Genomic DNA, 16723 nt, shown 5'->3' on the forward strand with positions numbered 1-16723 from the left:
AGGCAGCCAGAGTGGAGCACACCTGCCGACCCCTGTAAGAAGTCTTGTTTCGTCAGTCCCAAAACCAAACGTACTGTATGTGATATACAAAAAGTAGTGGTGCACGATAATTATTGGTCCGATAATTATCGGTCCGATATTAGGAATTATGACGTCCAGCGCTCCCCAACTCATGCCTGGCTGTGACGTAAATGGTGTGCGGCCGTGAAGCCAGGACAGTAAACAAACATGTCGTCGGTAGTATGGGACTATTTCAACGTTTCAGAGTTAGATAGTTCGCTTGCTATTTGTATTAACAAATGCAGAAGTTCCACGAGGAGGAAAAAGGCAACGAGCGATAATACTTCCAACCTGAGTAGTCACCTGAAACATCGCCATCGCTACGATGGTGTGTTAAAAGCGTACGAAGACGCCCGCGCTGCTAAACTAGCGGCAAATCCAAAGCCAGCTGCAAAGGCACCGGGGCTTTTACCTATCGACGAGGCTTTTGAAAAAGGCAAGAACTTTATTTGGGAAAATAAATATGGTCACTTTGAAGAGTCAAAACTGTTCTTGGCTTTGTTTTGTTCATAGTAGTAATGCTCATGTCATTTGCTCACTACTAGGCTTTTTTTTACCACCAGGTGTGCAAAAACTACAGGTACATTTAATATATTATATTATTATCGGTTATCGGTCTTGAGAAGCAGGAAGTTATCGGTATCGGTTTCAAAAAACCATTATCGTGCATCCCTAACAAAAAGCAATTCATATATATATTTAATAGGGATGCCAGCGATTATTCGATTATTCAGTCTCCATAATCGAATATTATTTTTAAAAATCGATTTTATTTATATATATATTTTTTTATTATTTATGTATTTTTTTTCTTTTTCTGGCTTAGTTTCAACCAAAATATATATAAATATATATATGCTAATAATAGTAATAGTATTAATAATTGTAAATGGCCATTGGTCACACCACCAGTTTGTTTTACTGTAAACTTGGAGGAAGCCTGCGTGCAGAGCAGACTGCTGCTGCAGCACGCTACACACCGCCCCCGACCCCGCCCCCACCCCCCTCTCCCTCACACGTGGTGCGACTAAAGATGAACAAAGCGGCAGGTAAAAAGAGTTCCTCCTCGTGGAACTACTTCGAACTTACAAGTCCAAAGGATGTTAAATGCAAGCTCTGCGAAAAGACGTTGGTCTATCACAGCTCAACAATGCGTTGGCATTTGAGTGCGAAGCACGCCACAGAGGTTACAGAGAAAGACGCAGCAGCCGGCCATTACCAACTTCACTTCAAGGCCACGTCGTTGTGATGACATGCTTGTTTGCTGTTTGTACTGTTAAACATGTTTTCCAGTAAAGAAAACAACGGATTTCCTTTTGTCTGAGTATTTTTTTTCCTCTCTTATTATTCGCCAGGGCTGCCGAATAATCGATTTTGATCATGGTCAGTTTCTGGCAACCCTAATATTTCAGAGGCTGGAAACAAGAGACAGATATGTGTTATGATCACACATACAAACATAGACAGGTATATAAATCCTGCAGGTCAAAGTCAATATGTCCATACTCTGAATACCTCACTGACTTTCTAATGAGCTCCTGATTGAACACAGCAGTGAGCTGACGGGTCGATAGAGAAACTCACTTTGTAAGGAAAACAGGGATATTAGCCTTAGCGGACCATTTACATGCACTAAAACCTATAGCACACACTACAGGAGAGGGAAACCCTAAAGAGCAGAATAGGACCTCTTCAATAAAAGCCTCTGCCCCTGACACTTCCTGGTGAAAACACCCAGAGTCCACGGCAGACAGGTTGATATAAACACAGCGTTCCTATCAGGATGGCTCCAACGTAAAACCAGAACCTTGAGGGTTACACTTGTATCTTAACGTTGACAGGCACAGTGTTATTCAGCTGCTGGTCTCTGTGATAAATCACCGTTTGCTCCACACGCACAGGCGCTGGTGTTTTCCATCATAAAAAGCTGCTGATATTTGCATTCGTCGGGGACGCAGAGAGTAACCGTTTAGTGCCTCGGGGGATTATCAATGAGCTGTGGAGCATCAGAGGGCGAGTGTTTGGTTAAAGAGGCCGTGCAGAAGCATGAGGAGCCGGCAGTATAATCAGTGTCCCCCCCCCTTTAGGATTCCCACGGCCTTGTTCATTGCACCACTCCCTCTAACTGTTCCCCTGCTCCAGACGTCAGAATGTGCCTCCTCAGGAAATACTGCGGATAAAATTACACAGCATGCACTCGAGCTGAGAACGACTCCATAACCGAGGAGATCGTATTTCAGGCTCCTTTGCAAATATATGTCTCTTTTTCCTCCTTCCTCGAGTGAGGAGTGTGCAGACGCTTCCTTTAAAAAAGGAAAACCCTCTCTTGGATACTCCAAGTTATGTATCATCAACTCACCTAGGATTTAGACATCATTTAAGGAGCCTTTTTCTATAAGGAAGTGTTGTAATTGGCCTCCTAGGTAGGTAGGTAGGTAGGTAGGTAGGTAGGTAGGTAGGTAGGTAGGTAGGTAGGTAGGTAGGTAGGTAGGTAGGTAGGTAGGTAGGTAGGTAGGTAGGTAGGTAGGTAGGTAGGTAGGTAGGTAGGTAGGTAGGTAGGTAGGTAGGTAGGTAGGTAGGTAGGTAGGTAGTGTGTCAGATAGATAAATAGATAGATAGATAGATGGTGTGTCTTGCAAAGAGTTTGAAAAGTGCATTGCGTCCCCACATTCTTACAAGTCTACACTCCTGAATTAAAGTTTAAACTCCCAAAGACACGCATTCAAACACAGCATATCTTCTGTACAGAGAAACTAAATAAAGTATATTTGTTGCCATACTATATTCCCCTTGCATCTTGTTTTCCCTGCCATAACTCAAAATGCTCATGCATGTCATAACAACAGAATAATTGACGACTCTTATTGATCACGCCGTCTGTTCGCTCAGCTGTTTGTTAGACGGGACATAATAATAATTTGTTATTGCAGGAGAAGGACAAGCAGTCGATGGTGAAGTGATGGACTGTTTTAGCATCGACGTGAGCAATATTCACCCTGCACAGCAATGAGAGGCTCATTTACATCCCACTGCAAGTCCTCCGCTGCTTATGAGAAGACAGGGTCTGCACAGTTTTCAAATACAGATTTACAACCTCAAGAACCAAAGTCTCTACAAGGAGGAAGTAATACATCTCATTAACGTCAGGAAAAGCTGTTTTCGGCCGCTCCAATATGTAGATTTGGACAGAAAATGCATCTTAAACCTTTCAGATATGGAGATGGCCTGCTTTTCTTTGTTTTAAACTGATTGTAGTTTGGAAGTAAGCAACATTTGAAGACATTGGGAAACTGGGACGGATATTTGTTCGTATTTTCTGACATTTGTAGATCAATAAGTGGCATGTAGATTGATAAATAATGTCTGTTGAAAAAGCATGGAAATATAGATCCATCACGTCCATGGTCTGAAACAGAGTTGCTGCATCAATAGTGTGTCAATGAGGTGTGTGTAGATAGATAGATAGATTCAACTTATTGTCATTACGTAGTACAGGTACTATGTAACGAAACGGTTTCTCTGCATTTGACCCATCCTAGTGTTAGGAGCAGTGGGCTGCCATTATGTACGGCGCCCGGGGAGCAGTGTGGGGAACAGTGCCTTGCTCAGGGACACCTCGGTAGCACTTGGTCTTTCCGGGGCTTGAACTGGTGACCTTCCAGTTGCCAAACCAAGTTCCTATGGACTTCGCCACCACCGCCCTTGTAGGTGGTGTGTTTTAAAGCTGAGTGCTTGTAGAGTAAACCTGGCTACTGGATGCTTGTTGGAAAATCCCCAACACAGACATGGAATTAATCTTCAACCAGAAATCTGACCTCTCTACACTCTGTTTGTTAAACCCTTTTCTATGTGGAATGCTTCCAGGTCTGAGACTGACACTTGAATGGAAGACATCTCATTGGCTTTTTGTCGTAAGCACTCTTGCGATGCTACTTATGGACTTAGACTCTCACTGTACATTTTACATTTATATTCAATTTAATATTGAATAATCCATGTCTTGCACAATAATATCCTGCATTATATTTGTTACTGGAAATTTGTATTTCATGTATATATTTTTTTTTACTTTTTAACGCTATTATTTCAGGAATATTTTGGAATTTATTTCTAGTGTCTTCATTTCTCTTATGTACATTGCCTTGTTTTTTATGCTGCTGCAACGCAAAACAAACATTTCCCAAATTGGGATCAATAAAGTACTAATCTGTCTGTCTGTCTGTCTGTCTGTCTGTCTGTCTGTCTATCTGTCTGTCTATATCTGTCTGTCTGTCTGTCTATATCTGTCTGTCTGTCTGTCTATATCTGTCTCTATATCTGTCTGTCTGTCTGTCTGTCTGTCTGTCTGTCTGTCTGTCTGTCTGTCTATATCCGTCTGTCTGTCTGTCTGTCTGTCTGTCTGTCTATATCTGTCTGTCTGTCTGTCTGTCTGTCTGTATCTGTCTGTCTGTCTGTCTGTCTGTCTGTCTGTCTGTCTATATCTGTCTGTCTGTCTGTCTATGTCTGTCTGTCTGTCTATCTGTCTGTCTGTCTGTCTGTCTGTCTGTCTGTCTGTCTGTCTGTCTGTCTGTCTGTCTGTATCTGTCTGTCTGTCTGTCTGTCTGTCTGTCTGTCTGTCTATATCTGTCTGTCTGTCTGTCTGTCTGTCTGTCTGTCTGTCTGTCTGGTATCAGCATCAACTCAGAGCTCACCTGGCTCTGCTGCTTGTTGCCCGATCAGATAACAACTGCCTGATCACTAGTGCTGTAGCGACGCGTCGACTTCAAAATATCGTCGACGACATATTTCCGCGTCGACGCGTCGCTACACACACGTGGGTGTGTAAACAAAGCAACAAGCAGTTCGCAATCGCACTTCAAACACAATGGAGACTGAAACGGTTACCACCTCCTCCTCACAGGATTGCGCACGAAGCCCTCAAACGAAAACATCTCGCCCTAGGTCTTCAAAAGCATGGGAATATTTTAAAGTTAGTCCAAAACGCAAAGATATTGTCCTTTGCAGTCTTTGCCAAATGGAGTTGGCATATCACACAAGCACAACGGCTATGTTGGAACATTTAAAGCGGCAGCTAGCTGTGGTGGCTACCATTAGCAGCTAGCATTTGCTCTCCGATTTTTACATAAAAATGGAATTATGGATTATAAATTCAATCATTTTTTTATACATAGACGTTAAAAACCTATGGATTAACCGATTCAGCCGCGTTTTTTCTCATTTTAATGCCATTGAACACGTCTTTTGATCAGATTGACAGCTACGGTGGTGAGACGATCTCCCTAGAAGCTCTGTAAAGGTACGTGTTGTGATGACTGTATTTGCTTCCCCTGTCGCGAGTCCGGATGACTCAGTGATAATACTATATACCTACATAATCTGTGGAGTCTCAGCTTTAATCGGATATCTTGTATGTGCAGCTACGATAAGTAATAAGGGTACTTTTATCTTGAGTTCTGTGCCAATGTCCGTTTGTCATTTTTCGCTCATGGGTCATTTAGATGCTTCTTATGAGACTTGTGTTTTGTTTTGGTAAACATGGTTTGTATCGTCAGTTAGCTGAGATTATTTCCGTTAATCTGGTATAACACATTACTAGGTTCTTAAATATTAAGATCCCCTGAGACACAGTATCGTAAAAAAAAAAATGTTTACATTACGTTTTTTATGAATTGAACAACAGAAAAATAATCGTTAGATTAATCGACTAATCGATCAAATAATCGCCCGATTAATCGTTTTCGAAATAATCGTTTTCGAAATAATCGTTTCCCCCCCAGCACTACTGATCACCACATGATGCCAACCTGCATGACCTGGCTCTAAACTGAATCAGTGCTGTCACATCAGGTCACATGTCCGGCAGTGGCTCAGTCAGTAGGGGCTTGGACTGGGAGCTGTCGGGTCGCCGGTTCAAGTCCCCGATCAGACCTAAAATATGGAGTGTGGACTGCTACTTGGAGAGGTCCCAGTTCACCTCCTGCCCTGCCGTGGTGCCCTTGAGCAAGGCACCGGACACCCCCCTTCCCCCCTCACTCCCATTGCTCCCCGGGCGCTGTACAATAGCTGCCCACTGCTCCTGGTACTAGGATGCGTTAAATGCAGAGGCCAAATGTCACTGTGTGCTCTGCATGTGTGACCATTAAAGAGGGTTTCATCCCTCCCATTATATTCTATGTCTACAACTCCAGATAGTCTAGTTGCCAGCAAAGTGAAACCGGAACATTTGGAGTGTTTTGTTTTTGTTATTGCTGAATCTATTTCTGACATTTTCAGGATCAGAAATAGCCGTTTTAATCAGAAAGTGGCCATATGTGTGCTCTCTGTGGGCTGATGTTGACTACCATGAGTAGTGTTGCATCCATTGGATATAGAGAGCACAAGATGGAAATTATTATCTCTGCTGTGGACTATTTGTTTTCAAATAAATAGGCCAATCTGTCCAATCAGATCCATTGTGAGGGACTGCGGATGGAAATGAGCTCAAAGCTAAATCTGGCACTGTTACGCTTGATACATTTGAATGTTTTAAGTGTTCATTACTGTGCATTGTCCCTGCCAAATAAACGATTAAATAAATAAACAATCCAAATTATCCAGAGTTCCCTAAATCTTCCAAATAGACCCACAATTCATCAAAATCAGCCCACAGAGAGTACAAATATGGCCACTTGATTGTTAAAACTGTCATTTTTTTATACTGAAATGTCAGAAATGGAATGAGCATCCTCGATAACCCTGAAAACCCCTCCAAGCCAAGCCATTTTGTTACTATTGTCCACACTCTAATGGTAATTGTGGAAATTGCCCAACATGTTATCTTCCGGCAGTTTCTATGTGCTGTTACTCAACGTTTCTGGCTGCACAATAGGACTCTATGAGCTGGCAACTACTAAGAGGGTGTTTCAAGTATAATAAAAAACTCTGGCGTTGGCTCCTTCTCGATGGATTTATGTGCTTCATCCCCCAGGGCCAAGCAGCCTTGAAGACCTGTGTGGATATGAAGTTGATATGCTTGTGGAAAAACCCAACAAAGCAGTGAGGTGTGTAAAAACAACCGACTTCCAGACAGCTGTCAACACATGAAGAAGTTTTTGATTTAATGATAACCTATTTAAACCATCACTTTCACTGTTTTCTTAATAATAGCTTAAAAAGGACCTAAAGAGGTGTCTTTATCGCCTGCTGTAGTAGAAAAAATTAGCGCACAACACATTGTACGTGATATATCGGCTGAGATATCTCTAAGGGTTTGACCAATCGCAACAGAGCCAGCCAGCTAACCAATCAGAGCAGACTGGGCTCTGGTTTCAGACAGAGCGTGAAAAGAGGTGCTGCAGCACAGGCAGGATGAGAACACTTGTTGAACATTAAAGCATGGAGACATGTCCCAGGAGAGCAGACCTACCTCTTGGCGCTGGTGGACAGCTTGGCGGCCGTCTTGCTGGAGATCTTGGCCTCCTTCTTCTTGGGGGGGGTCTGGTCCCGCTGCTCGGGGCCCGCCTGCTCCTGGGGGGCCGCCTCCCTCTGCTCCGCGTCCGAGCTTCCCCCGCTGGTGTTGGGGCTGTTGTCCGGCCTCGGCTGCACCTCACTGGACATGCTGACTCTATACACACACACAGACACACCGACACACCGACACACCGACACACCGACACACACACACACACACACACACACACACACACACACACACACACACACACACACACACACAGGGTTATCAGGACTGCACGGTTTGACAAGGGTCTATCTGATCGAAGTATTTCATTTTACATTCTGCAATCTCATTCTATTTTTCTTGTATATATTGTCTTTATTCCTGCATTTAACTTGCACTGTTTTATTTCTTGATCTTTTTCACATCTTATGTATGCAAATAGTGCAGGACCTGAGACTTCAGATTGTTATTGCCGAAACTACATTTGACAATAATACGTTTGCATCTTGTACAGATTTGTTATATCTCAGAATGTCTGCTGCTCACAAGCCTCAATAATGAAAGACACCTACAACACAAGGTCATGTTCGCTGAATCCAGCTCATCCATCTGTCAGTGTGTGTGTGTGTGTGTGTGTGTGTGTGTGTGTGTGTGTGTGTGTGTGTGTGTGTGTGTGTGTGTGTGTGTGTGTGTGTGTGTGTGTGTGTGTGTGTGTGTGTGTGTGTGTGTGTGTGTGTGTGTGTGTGTGTGTGTGTGTGTGTGTGTGTGTGTGTGTGTGTGTGTGTGTGTGTGTGTGTGTGTGTGTGTGTGTGTGTGTGTGTGTGTGTGTGTGTGAATGTCAAGGTGAATGCTTCTATTTACATTCCCGGGTCCCGCTATGAAAAATGTATGACACAGATGACTGGCTGCTAGAGCCTTTCTGCTGCCGAGCTGAAATTAATATCAAATCGGACACAGGTAAGGACAGATTGTTCAATAAACACGACGGAGGACTCGGATCCTGACATTTGACTAACAGCCGCTGCTCACAGGAAATCTGATGCAATTAGATGAGCAGCTGATATGGGAGATAATTGGGGGATTAAACGGGTTATAGGATGACACAGAGCGGTGTGATTTCAAAAGGTTAAAACATGCATATGCTGGAATCCTCAGGGTATCAGCTGCTGCTGCTGCTGCTGCTGCTGTTGTTGTTGTTGTTGTTGTTATGGTGCATTTCCAGTTTAGAATAAACACAGGGGAAGTAAAAGATGCTGACACAGCAGAGCCCTTCAGGTGTCAAACTGTCAGCTGAAATGTAACCATCAACACGAGGGGAAGCTTCCAGAAGTGTGTGTTACTGAGCAGGCCTGCAGAAAACCACACTGCAAAGAGAAACCACATGTAGATATCATATTTATTTTACTTTAGACTTGGATTAAGGGGTGTTTGGGTTTGTTATTTTCAAGGTAGCTTCCACAAAGGTGTACCTGCTAAGTGTGGCCAGTGACATCCTGCTTTAAAAAATGTCTAAATAGCAAACTTAAAAACAGATTTATACCCGTTTACTTTGCTTATTTTAAAGCCCAGACAATTAATTGTTTACTGCTTTTAAGTAATATACTGATAATATTTAGTCTTTAAGTTTCAAGAAAACCAATAAAACTAATGACAAATTAAGCTATACCTTTTTAAAATAAGTCCCAATACACTTCACTACAAACATTTGGCAGCTAATAATAGATAACTGAATACAGCTTTGCTTTCTTATACACATGCAACACATTGTTGTATGTATTTGACTTTTAACAATTTATGGATGCAAGTATTTTGAAAATAACAATTGTTAGTTGTAGGGCTCTTTTGTATTAAAATAGTAAGATTGTATTGGATTTAAATGGCTGTTTGGTGCAGTGTGTACACGGAATGAAACAATGGTCCTTAATTAATTGAAAAGACCAACATGTCAAATTCACTAAAAATAGCTTAATGCTGCTTTGCTTGTTGGTAAACACGTTGTTGTATTGCAATTAACTTAAAACGTTTTCTAAATAAATGCACATATGTTGTCAGGCTTATTTGACGGTTTTTACTCTATTTGGATAAAATAAGTTAGATTTAACTGAATTTAAAGGGTTTTTTGGTGCAGTGGGTGTACACCGGATGAAACAGTGGATGTCAGCAGTTTTTTAATGTCTTTTACGGCATCCTCGAGGACTTTATTTACACGGTTTGAGAGGATTATGTGTTAAATTATGGATTTTCCGGACGGAGTTCGGGAAGGAGATAATGAGGATGAATCCCCGGACTTTGGTGGCTCTCTGCGGGGAGTTAAACACAGCAAGACAGCCTCTCTGTGAGACATCGAGATGTGTTGCTGATGGTAGATTGTTGTGTTGACTTGATGTTGGTTTCATGTTACTGTAAGTATGTGTAAACAACTGTAGCTGACAGACCATCGATTTCTTTCCTCTTTTTTTAATAAGGGGCAGGTAAAATAAGACTTTCTTGTCTTGTGTACATGTTTTGTTGTATAATAATTGCCATGAGTGGAATAAACTAATAAATAGATATTAAGCTCGACAACAGTTATTTTTTAAATGTGAGCAACCAGTGCCTTTAATGTAAACTCTAAATGGGGAACCAGAGGTGGGATTCGAGCTCGGTTCAGTATGGTTTCGAGCCGAGTTCCGACCGTCTCTGGACATTGTTCGCCTGTTCACCCGACTGAGCTAAACTTCCATAAACCATAACAACACACTTATTCGAAGTGTAACACCAGAGCCAATATACTGACCTCTGCCAAATATGCTCCACAGCACAAAAGGCAGAATGGATGCCCCCGCCGCCACCGCCGCCCCCTCCCTCTGCAAAATAACCTAATAAATCCTTAAATATCTATCTGTAGAGTTGAGAATACGGTCGGCTCACCTTTATACGCAGGCTGGACGCACCTATGCGGGGGAAATGTGTGAAAATGTCCACTGTTTATTCCGTAATCCGTACCGCTGGGTGTCCGCTGCTTTGACTGACTGCGAGAGAATGTGCCAAACCGCCAACCGTCAGGTTACCGCGAGGTTACACGAAGAGCTTCCGGTTTCCTGGTTTCAAAATAAAAGAATGAGGTGAGGTGATACATTGCATAGAAAAATGTGACTGCATAAATAGGGAGTTTTTTCTTACTTTGACCTTCCTGTACTTCAGCATATACATGTTTGCACAGCTATTTATAATGTGTACAGTGTCAAATAAAGGAAATTAAACACATACGCATACATACAGTATTTAACAAAGCATCCAAGGACACCTTCTTTGCAAAATTAAAAACAATTAAGTAGCCTATATACCAAGACATTTAACAAAACATTTGCATTTTTCTGGTACTATTTTAAAGCCTTTAAATGCAATTTTCTTAATTTTTTGAGAATGTCCGCTCCTCGGACCAATAACGTTGCATATTTTATTATCCTTTTATAAAATATATGCTGTTTGATGAACAGATGGTCAGATCACCAAAAAACACATCATTTTAAATCATAGTTACCAGTGGTTTAACTATACTGTCTGTTAAAGGGGACCTATCAGAGGCGGATTTAGGATTGTAGGAGATCCAGGGCTTAGCCCAGGAGTTGTTGGGGGAGGTGCAGGGGTAAAGTGCTATTTTATTACAAGTGGGGGGTGGACCAAACATCCTTTAGGGTGTCCGGGGGCATGCTCCCCGGGAAGATTTTTTTTTAATATTGAAGTTAAAAGCATCAATCTGGTGCACTTTGAGAGCAACATTAACCCTACCTCAATAATACCTTAAAGGGGACATATGCTATATTTGAACAATATATTGTAGGGCCATACCTATATAAAGTATATAAATTGTTTTTCTTTCAAAATACCAAACAGATCCTGCATTTTAGCCATGCCTCATTTCGCTCTATTTGCTCTTTCCAGCCCTGTTTTTGCAGGGGGCTGATTCTGTGAGCTGCACCACGCCCCCCTGCAGGAGAGGGGAGCGTGCTCTGAGATCAGCTGCTGGGCTGCAGCTGGGAGAAGAGGGGGAGAAAAAGAGATCTCCGTCCTCCGTGTTTTATTCTTATATTATTATATAGAGTCGTTATTCATTTGTTTTAAAGCTCAATAAATAACAAAGAAGACCTCTGACCGGCACTTTTCTAATTTTGTCCGGAAGATTTAAACTTTAACGGACATGTTGACCGGCGAAACTCTGCCGCCCGGTCCCCTCGTCCCTTGGAAGAGCCGGAGAGGAGGGTGTTTGTCATCTGCTGGTGGACTACCGGAGAGAATTACAGCGAGGGAGGGATTGCATTGAATTACAGCAGCGGGAGCAAACGCTTGCCTCGGGGAGGGAGAAAAAGAGCCAGAGCGGAGTATAAACAGAAGGGCAACCATGGCAACCATGGCAACCATGCGCGGGAAGTCTTCTTCGCTGCTTTTGTGGCAGACTACAGCGCCACTTACAGGCCTGGCATATGTACTACAGCGTCTCCAGCGCAATGGCCGGCCGTGGCCCAACCCCACATTCCCCTGATTGGTGGAGAATTGACCAATAAGCGGAGCACCACTTCTGTGACGTAGAAAATAATTCAAGATCAGTCTGTATCAGATCCGTTGCAGCCCCGTTTTTAGAGATTTGGGTATGGAGGAAAAGAGAGAGGGTTGTGTTTTCTGACACTTGGTGAGTTCCCTGGAACACCGGGGACTAGGGGTGTAACGGTTCACAGAAGTCACGGTTCGGTTCATACCTCGGTTTGGGGGTCACGGTTCGGTACAACAAGAAAAAGCAAAAAAAAGTCCCAAATGCATAATTCCAGGTTTGCTGTTATTTATTTTTGAACAGTAGTGCAAGTTTCAGTTTAAAAATAAGGAACTCTGACATTTTGAATAATTAACTGTATTAAACAGTTAAAAACAAACCACAGACACTCAGATGGCCATATTATCTATAATGGTTGATGTCAAACAAAAAGGTTTCATCAAGCTGTAAAACTAAAAAGAATGTCTTGAAAATATGACATCATAAATAATAAGAAAGTGTTTCAAGAGCGCAAAGTCGTTGAAAACATATGCCAAAAGCTTCAGTTATTTATTTTGGTCTCTCGGCTTTCATGTCTCTTGGCTTCTTAAAAACAGCGGGGATCAGCTGCTGAACTGCTGTTGTCTTTTGCCGGGCTCCGGTGATTGGCACATCTGGGTGATACCTTCTGATGTGATTTAGCATGTTTGGCGTGTGTTCCCATTAGCATACCGCACCGCTATCGAACAACGCCGACACACCGTCCTCTTCCGATCCACTGCGCATTGCTTATCGTTTTATAGATCTATTCTCATCCACCATCTTTGTTTGTGACGTAAAGAGTGTAAGAGTCACGTTTCTGAATCGGGCACTCTGAGTGGATGCAGTCACAGCCAATCGGATTCAGAGTGTCGCCTGTCAGTTCCGTTGCTATGGTTCCGTTGTTATGTGTACTGAAACGAGAGCCGGTATAATTCCACGCGCGAAAAGAAAATACAAATTGGAATATGTTATTTTAGTGTCTTAAAAGTAGACTGAGGTATGAAGGGTTAATGTTACATCTTAGAATAATTTTTAGTCATGTTCTGTAAACATACTAACATATAAGAGTATTGACTTAGTGTGGTTTATCTTTTTGTCGTTGCTTTTAATTTAAACTGAGCTGTTGTGTTCATCAGTAAAGTGGTACTTCTGTGTGAACTATTCATATCTTAAACTGCACTGTAACTTTGTATTCATGTATTTTTTCTTTTAATGTTTCTTTTATTATCTTTTACTGTTTTTAAATGCCTTTGTCTGAATGTCTTTCATTTTTGTAAAGCACCTTGAATTGCCTTGTGTTGAAAGGTGCTATATAAATAAACTTGCCTTGCCTTGGTTACTCCATGTTTACTAGCTATAAGATTAACGTTACATCACTCTTTTTCACTTGTTACTCAGTCAGCCAGAGTGCAGATATCACCATTAGATTCACAAACCTCAAACATCATCCATTTATTCACTGCTGGTGATGACATTGTTGTCAGCTGCTGATACTGCTGCTGCTGCTGCAGCAGCAACAGCTTGTGGCGCCGGCTAATAATAACTTTCTAATATCCATAACTTTATAGGCTATTAGCTTAAAACTCGTCAGGGACTAGGAAGGGTCACTTGTTCTTCAGGGCAGGGAAGGCTACGCAGTACGCAGGCTAATGTCTCGCAGCGGCTGCCTCTCTGGTGGACTCCGGTGCTGCACATTACTCCAGAGACATTTAAAAAAATAAAAAAAAAAGTTTACATTTTTTTTTTTTAAGTGAAACATCCGGGGCTTTTCAGAAAACATCCGGGGCTTGAGCCCAAGTAGCCACCCCCTAGCGCCGCCCCTGGGACCTATCATGCAAAATGCACTTTTTGATGTCTTTTATACATAAATAGGCCTATGTGTGCCCGGTGCGCCGGGGAAGTCAGCGTCAGAAAATAAAACCCTTTCTCTTTTCCTCCGTACCCAAATCTTTTAAAAACGGGAATACAATGAGCGGATACTCGCCGTGTCCCGCTGTCTCAGGCTGAGTCCAGGCTGAGAAATCCGCGGAGCTGCAGCTGAGAAAAATAAAGGCTGGCTGAGTGTGTGTGTGTGTGTGTGTGTGTGTGTGTGTGTGTGTGTGTGTGTGTGTGTGTGTGTGTGTGTGTGTGTGTGTGTGTGTGTGAGAGGAGCTCCGCGGATTGGTCCATTTGACCAATTGATCAATTCGGTCGTCGTTACGTCAATTGGTTCCCGGAAGAAAGAAATGGAAAAATAAAATCTCCAACGAGGCGTTCTGGGACAGGTATTTTCTGTGTTAGAGTTTTTAAGGGTGAGTACTTTGAAGGTTTGTGACTTTGCAGACCGTTTACATGCATAACAACCTTCATAACACACAAGGGGACGGGTAATAACCAGAAAAGCATGACGTGGGACCTTTAATAATCGTAGCCTATAATATATATATATATTTTAGTCTTTAATTTGATACCTCTGTTGTTCTTTTAGGTTTTTTTTATTTGCTTATAAATGACAGTGACACAATTGTAGTCGGTTGTACAACTTGCACAATCTGTTTTTCAAAAATAAAAATAGACCATGAAAAATATATAGCCTACAAACAATGTCATTTTTTTGCTCACAATCACACGCTATGGGCAGGGGTGCACATAACTTTTTTGCCCTGGTTCTCAAAGGAGCACCTGGAGATGTTGCTTGGTGCTCATCCTTAAAATGAAATAAACCGTAACTTTTGAGGGGGTCTTGAATTTATTTGCCAGACACACGGCACTGAACACACGTGCAGAGGTGAACACAGAACACACATGCAGAGGTGAACACAGAACACACATGCAGAGGTGAACACAAGACAACATTAGCACGACCAGTAATACAAGCTGTCATCACTACCCTCCTGACTGTTCTCCTCACTGTCTTCCTCTCTGTCAGACATGGTAGCTGATGATGTAGGCCTACTTCTTCCTCTTTGGTTGAGTCTGCGATTAGCTGCTTGCCACAAGTCAACAGCTGGTTTTGGGTCGAAAGTCTCTGTTGTCATCTTAGACAAGTGGATGTAATCAAATAAGTATGTGAACCAATATCCTACCATAGCCAATAACAAATTCATGTAACTTATTTTATTTGTGTTGTTCATTCATATCTTATTTTACCTTAACATTTATTTATGCATTGCTGTGGCGCAGTGGATTAGAGCGTTGGTGTTCGGATCAGGGGGAGCACAGGTTCAAACCCCACTGCAGTCAGCATGTCGTTGTGTCCCTGAGACTCTTCACCCCAAATTGCTCCTGCGGGGATTGCCCACAGTATTGAGTATGTAAGTCGCTTTGGATAAAAGCGTCTAACAAGTAACATCTAATGTAGACAGCCAAGCCTCCTCCTGTATGTTCGGTGAAGCATTATATGCTTGAAAATCAAATGTAGGATATAAACTGCAATGATAGCAAAGCTGTGGCTTGTGTTTGTGGGGTAATAAAGTCCAAATCATAGTTGAGCTGTCACCCAATGAATGACGTCTGAGGAAGAAGAAAAATGTAACTTAAACATTGTTGAGAAAATGCTGCTTTTCTCTTGCATTTATTGAGGTAGAGGAGCCTTAATGTTTACCTTTTTAATATAATTGTTTGTAAGTTTCAATTGCTTGGTTTTCGTGAAATTAGCCTGTTTTCCTCTTAAAGTGTAACAGATTGATGCATCTCCACAGATCATCTTAAAGGCTTCGGAATCCCCCCATTGTAAAAAAACTGTAAAAACTAGCATCCTGCATATAGGGCCCCCAACAAGCTAGAAACGGCCCTGGGTGTATTTTAATAAAGCGCCTGTTTAATCTTCTATGTTTTTGCACAGTTTCCTCATTTCCGATGATGTCTTTTGTTTCCTGCAGCTTGACGAATCAGACCGCCTCCGTGCGCGCTCCCACGCGTGTGCACGCAGACGGTGTGCTCTGTGGAGCGTTATGGCAGCTTTGATGATAGTGTGTGTGGAGAGAGAGAGACTACAAAGGAAGTACAAAACACAGGAATATATACACTAAAGGCTGCCAATCCATCCTGCTTTAGAACAAAAGCCTGCAACAGAATTTCACATCTGATTTCTGAGATGTTAATTATTTATGGTCCATTCACTGTTCATACAGGCTCAATTTGTTGTATTGAACAGACAGAGCTTTAAAAACAACTCAGGTCTTTATCTCACCAAAATATAATCTAAATAACTTAATTGACCAATCATTACATATTTTTTTACTTAAAATGTCTGTTTTTATATTCTATTTTGAAATGTTTTTAGTTGTTTATGTCTGTTTATTTTGTACTCCTTTATTTTCACATTATGTGCAATGCCTTGTTTACATGCTGCTGTATCGAAAACAATTCCCAAATTGAGATCAATAAAGTATATCTTATCATATGTTATACATTGATAATTGAAGTACTGTTTTCTCCAGTGCACGTATTTTTTAAATATCTGAATTATATTTTCCTTCTGAATTTAACTTCTTAGAAATAAATAAACACTATAATCCATGAACAGCTTTAAAAACACCTTATCTCTTTATCTAATCTTTAAATATCATCTAAATAACTTAATGTACCAGTGGCGAGCGGTCAGGGCCCTCCTCTAGGCCCTCTCTGAGGTCCTATGATATTCTAAAAAATAATATTTGAAAACATTAAAAAAAATATTTAAAAAAAAATATTTT

At 41.7% G+C, this 16723-nt stretch overlaps 1 protein-coding gene across 1 annotated transcript in view; it reads right to left on the reverse strand.

Annotated features, from left to right (window-relative positions):
• The window catches only part of LOC117455540 (ubiquitin-conjugating enzyme E2 E2-like), a 61787-nt gene extending 51237 nt beyond the window's left edge, over positions 1 to 10550 (reverse strand). Inside the window, exons 1-2 of the mRNA XM_034095078.2 lie at positions 10409 to 10550; positions 7466 to 7663 (exon numbers count right to left, since the gene is read on the reverse strand). Of these exons, the coding sequence (XP_033950969.1) occupies positions 7466 to 7656 (191 nt within the window). The 5' untranslated portion in view covers positions 7657 to 7663; positions 10409 to 10550. The remainder of the gene's footprint in view (positions 1 to 7465; positions 7664 to 10408) is intronic.
• Between the last annotated feature and the right edge of the window lie 6173 nt (positions 10551 to 16723).

This window comes from Pseudochaenichthys georgianus, chromosome 11, assembly GCF_902827115.2.
Source record: "Pseudochaenichthys georgianus chromosome 11, fPseGeo1.2, whole genome shotgun sequence".
Taxonomy (NCBI): domain Eukaryota; kingdom Metazoa; phylum Chordata; class Actinopteri; order Perciformes; family Channichthyidae; genus Pseudochaenichthys; species Pseudochaenichthys georgianus.